General features: G+C 46.5%; 1 protein-coding gene across 23 annotated transcripts in view; it reads left to right on the top strand.

The window, feature by feature from the left end:
* Positions 1-1,856: 1,856 nt before the first annotated feature.
* MARCHF7 (membrane associated ring-CH-type finger 7) overlaps positions 1,857-8,632 on the top strand; it is a 33,738-nt gene continuing 26,962 nt past the window's right edge. For 11 of the 23 annotated variants that reach the window (XR_004373921.2, XR_004373920.2, XM_075070181.1 and 8 more), the window contains exon 1: positions 3,255-7,934. Coding sequence is in view for 21 of the 23 variants with exons in the window: in XM_075070181.1 (XP_074926282.1) it covers positions 7,668-7,934 (267 nt within the window). In the remaining 2 variants the exon portion in view is untranslated. Of the gene's footprint in view, positions 2,247-3,254; positions 7,935-8,632 lie in introns of those variants that run through there. The other 12 variants (XM_032782064.2, XM_075070182.1, XM_075070179.1 and 9 more) reach the window with 3 other exon arrangements.

The following is an 8,632-nucleotide window of genomic DNA, read 5'->3' as shown; positions in this document are numbered from 1 at the left end:
GTGACAGAGATTAGGGCTAATGCCAATGGCACAACTGAAGTTCAGTGCTGAGCTATTGCAGAGGTTGTGACTCACAAGTAACGATGCCAACTTTCCAATTTCTTAAAACCGGACACGACACCCTCCCATCCCATTGTTCGATCCAACCCCTGCCGGTTGCTGTCTCCCCCCTCTCAGGACTCACCTGTAGGGTTGCCAACTTTCTACTCGCAAAAAAATAAACACCCTTGCCATGACCTCCTCTGAGGCCCCACCCCCCGCTCATTCTATCCGCTGTCCCTCCGTTGCTCGCTCCCCCACTCTCACTAACTTGCTCATTTTCACTGGGCTTGGACTGGGGGTTGGCATGCAGGGGGGTGAGGGTTCTGGCTGAGGGATTTGGAGTGTGGGAGGGGGCTCTGGGGTGCAGGAGGGAGCTCCAGGCTAGGGCTGAGGGATTCAGAAGGCAGGAGGGGTATCAGGGCTGGGGCAGGGCGTTGGGATGAGGGAGGAGGTGCAGGCTTCAGGTGGCTCTTACCTCAAGTAGCTCCTGGAAGCAATGGCATGTCCCCACTCCAGCAACTATTCGGTGGCACAGCCAGGCGGCTCTGTGTATTGCCTTGTCCACAATTCCTGGCCAATCGGAGTTGCGGAGGGGCGCTTAGGGCCAGGACAGCGCGCAGAGCCTTCCTGGCTGCCCCTAAGCCTAGGAGCTGGGTGGAGGGATGTGCCCTTGCTTCCAGGAGCCGTGCAGAACCATGGCACGCAGGGAGCCCGCCTTCACCCTGCTGTGCCGCTGACCGGACTTTTAACGGCCCAGTCAGCACTGCTGAGCAGAGCTGCCAGGTTCCCCTTTCCACCAGGCATTCCAGTCGAAAACCAGGGAGTGGTCTTCTTTGGTGTCGTGATACTATGAATGGGGGGGAAGTGCAAAGCTGCCAGCTCTCTCAATATTATCCCAAGGACCATCGTGATTTTATGCTTCACAGCTTCCCAGTCTGACGATTTGACAAATCTTGTAAACTTTTGCTCTTAATCAAAATGGCTGCCATCTATTACCTTTTAGTAGGACAATAGTACAAACCGAAAGTCTCCGCCTTCAGTTAAAACGACAGCCGTTTCCATGCAGCTTTGCGGAACTAAGTGCTGCCATCTCCTCTTGTTCCTGGGGACGGAAACCAAGCTGCCTGCAGGGAACACTGCCACCCTCTGGGCTCTCTAGTTAGGAATCTAAACGGTAGGGCTGCTGATAAACTAAACAAACGTTGTGAAATGTGTTTTTGGTCAGTTTTGAATTTCAAAACTATTTGCCCAGCTCTGTTGGACAGGAAGAGGCTGAGGAGATGTAATGTGCTAAAGCAGCAGAGTCAATATGAGGGGCAGGAGCTGGGAAGAGGAAAGGAAAAATATGAGGAGTAAGTAAATGTGGAGGAGTAGGAAGAGCACGTGTAAGTGGGCTGGGGAGTAGATGGGACAGGAAGGAAAACAGGGACGGGCTAGGAGAAGGAAGAGAGAGGCGGGCTGAGGTAAAGGGGGGAGGGATGAAGAAGGGCAGAGAGTGAGAGAACTTCCCTACACTGCAGGCCATGGAGGCCCACACTGGTGTGGTTTTAAGATTGAATTTTGAACCTGAAATAAATCACCCCCCTCCAAAGGCTTTGGATGTCTTGACCGTAACGACTCAGGGCGGAGAAAGCGGGTTTGGTTTTAATTCCGTGGTTTCGGAAGCTGTTATAATAGCGTGGTGTTTGAGTCATGACTTTTGAACCCTAGGGACAGCAGCACTCGGGGTGCTGGGCCCCAGCACGATTATACCTTTTTCGATGGGGAGACAGGAAGCAGGGTAAATTTGGGACGGTTCCTGTTGAGCGTTCATCACACGTGCCCTGGGGTGAGAGGAAGAGGCGTTTGGACTCATCTCTTGGAGCAGTAACGCAGAGGGCTACAGGGGGTCGATCGGAAACCCTACCCCACCCCCGATTGTGGTAACGGGCTAAGCGTGGGGTCGGCGCTGGAGACTCTCCTCCTCTCCCGAGTGGCTCGGGGCTCCCAAATGTGACGAGGAGACAGGGCCCAGAAAAGAGACGTCGGAGGAAGCGGCCTCTCCTGCCCGTTCTCGCGAGAGCCGGAGAAGGGGTGGGGCGTCAGCGGGGCTATGACTGGCGACTGGGAACTGTCGCCATTGTGAATTGTGCAGGCGGAGGCGGCTGGGCCGCCCGCAGCGGGGGGTCTGGGACAGAACCAGAGGAGACGCGACACAGGCTCGGGTGAGTAGGGGACAGGCGTGGCTCGGGGCGTTGGGTCCCCCTGCCTGGCCGCGGCGCAGGGCGGGGGGACCCTGACGGAGGTTGAGGCCCACAAAATCCATCTTGTCTCTGGGCTGTGGCGGCAGCAGTCTCCCCGCCGCCACAGTCTAAGGAGTAGGCCCGGCCTCTACCTGGCCTGGCGAGACTCGCCTCTCCGTCCCCCGCCCCCCTGCCAGGCTTGGGGTGCGGCACGAGCCACCGGCACCCGCCGCCACCTGCTGTGACTCTTCAACCCCCTCTGTCCCCAGCTCACCTGGTATGGATCAGCCCTGCCCGTGCCACCCTCCGAACCGCTTCGTCCTAGGGTCGGCCTCAGCCTGTACCCCCAACCCCAGACCAGCAGCCCTGCTCGGGACTGCTGAGTAGCGCAGACTCCCTCCCTGCTCCCGGCCTGACACCTTCTCTTTCCTTCCACTGGGCCTAGGGAGTTGCCCTGTTCCTTCTTCTGCCAGGGCTGGGGGAGTAGCCCCACCTTCCTGAGTGAGTCTGGGGACGAAACTTGACCCTGATGGACTGAGTGAGTAGTCTGGGAGGGCTCAGAGGTAATCAATCGTATATTTAGGCAGAGGTCCCAATTATCCCTTCTCCTACCCATTACCACCACTAAGATAGAAGACTTGGGGAGGTGAGAATCGCTATTGATCATTGCTTTGTTGTAGGTCCCACCATGCCAGAACTAGTCACTGAAGGGAACTTTAGGAAGGGTCGGGGGGATAGCTCAGTGGTTTGAGCATTGGCCTGCTAAATCCAGGGTTGAGAGCGCAATCCTTGAGGGGGCTATTTGGGGATCAAGGGCAAAAATCTGTCTGGGGATTGGTCCTGCTTTGAGCAGGGGATTGGACTAGATGACCTCCTGAGGTCCCTTCCAGTCCTGATATTCTATGTGCTAGAGGAAAGGGAGCAAACTGTCCATAAGAGAGACTTCTTCCTCCTTTCTCTCCCACTCCCCAAACTCCTGAGGCAGAGGCCTTCCTAAAAGGCAAGGATTCTGGCTTATGCACCCCCTCCACCTGAATGGCAGAAGGGGCATAAGCACACTTCTATTGTGTAGTGCTGCATTGGCCCCCTGACGCCCTTTCAGAACTGGTGTAAGTTAAGATGACTACTCAAGCCTTCCCTATCTGCAGAATGGTTGAATTGGCCTCTGTCAGCTCTAAGACAGGAAAATGCATTGTCTTCCCCCACCCAGCCTGATTTCTCTCTTGTTTAAAAACAGCACCTCAGTTTAGCACCCTGGGGTGAACCAGCATCAACTCTGATCCTTTTCAGTACATCAAAGTCCAAGTGTTCAAAAGCTATTATTAGTAAGATCCTCCCAAAATCCCAGTGGCTTTAGAAATTTCTTTGCCTTCTGTTCTTAAAGCTTTAGGGAATGCTTGGATCAGGATTTTTTTTCTAGCTGTCAGTTCCAGAAAAGTTACTTGAATTTTCTATTACTTAAAATCTGAGGTGGTCCCCCTTATCACATGCTTCCAAGCTAAAATTGCAGGACGCATAAGCATCACTTCTTTTCTTGACCCTCAATCCCCACTTCTCCCTGTGGTGGATTGGAAAGATTTCAGCTTGGCATTCCATGAACAGTGTTCATTTTCTCCTTCCCTTCCCAGAGCTGATGACTCTGGAGAGGCTCCATGTCGGTGCCAGCCCCTATCATCTCCATCTCTTCTCTGTGATGAACTGGTAGACTCTTAAGCCTGGTTCTCCTTTTTTACTGTACTTAGCAGCACTGATGGATTGTGAGAAGGGTAAGACAGGGGCTTCTTGGCTTGCCAGTACTATAGTTGAAGGAGAATCAACACTCTCTCTTACCCTTTTGCTACACTGAAGCGTTTAGGAGGCAATGAAATTTAGAGAAGCTTCAGCTCCTCTCATCAAACTTACCACTGTCATCAGGAAGTGGTAAGAGATCTTAAGGGTTACTTCTAATATGGAAGGTATTTTATTATAGTAGGGAAAACAGTTATCTTTTTATGTCCATTCAGTTAGGGATGTACCCCATATTTTTCAGAACTGGACATAAGGGCACACCACTCTACCAGTTCAGTAGTAGATTCATGACCTATTCATCTAGTTTCTCCTCATTTCTTTTAATATGCAATGATTGTTTTTGGATTCTGCTGAGTACATAGTACATCCCTCTCAGTAAAATTGGCAGCTGCTCTTCTGCGGAACTGGCTGAACACGGTCCCTACTTCTGTGCATCTTACGAGGCTCATCCCAATAGCTGTGGTTTGGCCTGGGAGTGACAAAAGTATCAAATGCTCCATGCCTTTTTGATTGGGGTGGACTTTGAACTGATCCGGGCAACAGTCAGTCTTCCTGGGGATTAAGCGCTGGGCACTTCCTCAGAGACCAGTCTATGGGCTTCTAAATCAAAGTTCTGGAGAGCTAAAACTTAAGTTTTGGTGCATAGCCAATTGCTAGCTTGTAACATAGAGTCTACCAAATTATTAATTGGCTGAACACTTATACTTGTAAAAGTTGAGTTATTTTTTTATAAACTGTTTTTGGTACCACAAATCTTCTTTAAATGTTTTCAGTGTAACTGTCTAATCCTTAAGTGTCTAAATGGATTTTAGAGCTTGCAAAGGTGTGCTACTTTGAATCCTGCTGAATCCATGTTCACTCATATTTCTGCCACAGTTGAGAAAAGAGTTGGGTAAGGTCCCAGTGCCCCCCTCAGAGTAGAAATCCAAAATGTTTGTCAGTTGAGGTTTCCTTTTCAGTGTAATTTGTCAAGTAAACAGACAGTGCTGTGTACTTGTGTAATTTGCAGGTATTGCTGTAGTGAGGGTGTAGGGGAATAGAGAAATGTTGTCAGTCAAGGAAGCCTTTTTAATTTAAGTATGGTCAAACCCAGTAATTATACACGCAGCTGTCAAATGAATATATTTTAGCACTGGTAAGACAACTAGTATATTTTCCCCAAGCTGTTTGTGGAACACAATTATGTAACATTGTAATGCAATGGTAATTTGAATATCTAAAGTTACATTTATCACTTACATTAAGTCCTCTGGGACACAGTTTTGCAGTGGGTTCCCCCCCACATGTAAAATTGTGCTCAGATTCCTGGTACTAATGCTACTAACTTTTGTTGGGTTTAAAACAAAAACAATCCTTTTAAGTCATGCGTTTACCTTTTAGGTAGTTAAATTGTACTGGTTAATATGAAAACACTGAAGGGCTCATCTACACAAGGCATTTGGGAAAAGCGATACAGAAAAAAATTAATAACAACTCAGTGTCTTAAATATAAGCATGTCTGCGCAATGGGGTTATGCACACTACAGGATGTGATTTCTAAAGTGCATCAATGTGTCATACACTTAACTAGTCCATGTAAACCCTGCTGGTATGTACTAACAGTTCCCGAGTGTGCTTTAGCATAGTGCTATTTGAAACAGTACTTATTCTGGAATAACTATGTGAAGACAGTTTAAAATAGGTATGTTGTAAATCAATACTCTTATTCCTGCATCTATGTGTAAACAAGCCTTAAAGTGCTAGTACTGGAAAAAGAAAAACTCCTATATGGAATCATTTTCGAAGTGTCTTAAGTTACCATTGAAAATATCTAGCACAATCTAGGGAGCCACTGATTCTGACAAAGATTTTTGTGAAACTTTTATTGTGACAAATACATTATAGTTTGCAGGATTTCCATGTAACTTCTTCCCTTGGTGGATGTAAAATGTTATCAAATCAGAATAAGTTTCAAGTCATGCATGCCAGGAAAAAGCTTTAAAACATGAACTGAAGCCATGTCTACCCTATGGGTACTATAGCAGCATAGTTATGCTAGGATAATCCTGTAGTGTAGATACAGTCTATGGTAGTAGAAGAGCTTTTTCCATTGCTGTAGGAAGACTATGGCTTCATCTACATTAGCACTTGTTGGTCAGGGTTGTGAAAACCCCCACCCCTGACTGACAAAGTTTGACAAAAGCTTGGTTGTGGACAGCGTTATGTTGGCAGGAGACACGTCTGCTGACATAGCTACCGCTGCTTGTTAGGGATGGCTTAATTATTCTGGCAGGAGAGCTCTCACTTGCTGGCATAGAGCAGCTACAGGGGAGACCTTACAGCAGTGCAGCTGTGTTGCTGTAAAGTGTAGTTTAGACAAAATATACCTTTCTGAGTGATGGTAGCTAGGTCAATGGAAGCATGCTTCCATTGACCTAACTGCATTTACGCTAGGGGTTTTATCGGCATAGCTGCATTTCTTGGGGGTGTAACTTCTTCATACCCCTGAATGCTGTAGCTATGTTGATGTAAATTTTAAGTGTAGACCAGGCCTGAATGCCCAATGTCTGTCTGAAGCTGCAGAGGGCATGAATAGCTAAGAGGTGTGAACTGACCAGTCATCTGAATTCAGAAGCATGCTGCTACCTAAGGAGGGTGGATTATGGCAGAATTATTATTTGGGAGAGGGGTGATAGTGGATCTTCTTGTGGATTAGTACCCTAGGCACAGATTGCTTTAATTTAACCCTGATGTGAGTGCAGGTGGTAGTACAGAATGAGGCCCTCTATCTTCCCCTTTCTCTGCACACCTAAGTAGCGTGTTGTGTCCTTATTCCTTGCACACATTCCTGGCATAAAGAAACCGACAAAGTTCATGCCACTTTCATGCTGCTGCTTAGAAAGCACTACAAGGATACCATCCAGAATAGAGAAAGGAAGAGAGCTGCAGCAGTGAAGTAGCAATGTACATTAACTTTGAAAGTTTCTCAACTCACTTTTTGGACCTGCAGGAGGTGGGATGGAACACTGATAGTACCTTTAGTTCCTTGGCTGGACTCTTCAGTCAGGTGTCTAGCCAACTGAAGTAGAAGTGTTGATGCTGTAGGAGTAAAGCATAGCTCTGTGACACAGGAAAGTAGAGGAAGGAAGTTTAAAAAACCTATTTGCCTTCCTGCCAAAGTAAAGTCTGTGGCTAGATGGACTAGCGGGGGAGAGCAGGGAAAGACCTCTAAGAGGTGGGGGAAATGTTAAACCGGGGTAGATCTGGTTGGGAAAAAAATGTGAAAAACCAAAAGGCAATCTAGCCAAGACCTAGCAGAGAAAAAAAACAAAAAATCTCTTAATGTTTTGTTTGAGGGAGATTGTACATATTAGTACTGCCTCAGTATGCCATAGGTAACTAATGCTTTACACTTATTTGGCATCTCTTATCAAAGGGTCACCAAATGACTTATAAACAGGTGGTAGAGAAGTATTATCCTTATTTTACAATAGGAAAGCCAAGGTAAAACATGATGCAGTTGACCTTATGATCATATAGCATGTTAATGGCAATTCTAGAATTAAAAGAGGTCTCCTGGTTCCCAGGCCTGTGCTTTAAAAATCACTATATAAAGCATATGTGCAGTAAGTATTGATGACAAACTTAACATACCTATCTGGTGTTGCATTCTATACTACCAACAAAAAAAAAAAAAAGAGGAGGCAAGGGAAAATAACTTTTGTCTCATGTAGAGCACTGAGAATGGAGTCTAAACCTTCAAGGATTCCTCGAAAGGTATCAGTTCAACCCTCCAGTTCTTCCTCTTTAAGTGCCAGAACATTGTCTGGAAGCAGAGCAAGCAGTTTAACCAATGCATATCATACAAGAGAATCTTCACTGAGACTGGATTCTGGATGTCAGGTAAGGCATTTTATGTTTGGTTTTAGAAGTAACACCTTCTAATATCTGCCTCTTTTGAGCAGGATTCTTAACAAGATTAATTTCTAGGGCACTATAAGGAGGAATTTCAACATGTTTTCTCACACAAACAAGATAAATACAAAGATTTGGCCTTGCTAGTGGTAGTGCTTTGCACTGCCATGAAATGGCCTAGAGTCACTTCGTTTTACCATCTTTCCCCACCACTGTTGGTATGTAGGATTTTAAATTAGTGCCTGAATAAGGAACATAATGAATCCTATGCATATCTTTTGTCTATCAGGATGGTGATTATAGTATAGGATCTTGAAGGGAAGCCTATTTAAGTAAAATCAGGATCTTCTGGCCTTACAGGGAAGTGGGGACCATAAGTTTTAATATTGCCAGAGCACAGCATTTCAGTTATAGATAAGTGTAAAATGTCTCAACTCTAAAAATGAGAGCACAGTTAATAAGCTATACCTGATCTGTTGTATTTAACTGTTTGTTCTGTCTGAAGGTTGTATGGCATGAATGAGGATATAAAGGAGTGAGAAGGCTTTCAGGCTTCAAGTCATTCTGCCAGCATTTTAGCAGAACTAGAGATAAAAGCATAAAAGGTGCTAACTAGAACATTCTCTGTGAAGGCTGAGTTATGTGTAGAATGGGGTGCTTCAACACAGTATACTAACAGCTGATTT

Source organism: Chelonoidis abingdonii, chromosome 10, assembly GCF_003597395.2.
Source record: "Chelonoidis abingdonii isolate Lonesome George chromosome 10, CheloAbing_2.0, whole genome shotgun sequence".
Lineage (NCBI taxonomy): Eukaryota > Metazoa > Chordata > Testudines > Testudinidae > Chelonoidis > Chelonoidis abingdonii.
The sequence above is the reverse complement of the archived record's forward strand: the minus strand, read 5'-3'. Positions and strand labels throughout refer to the sequence as shown.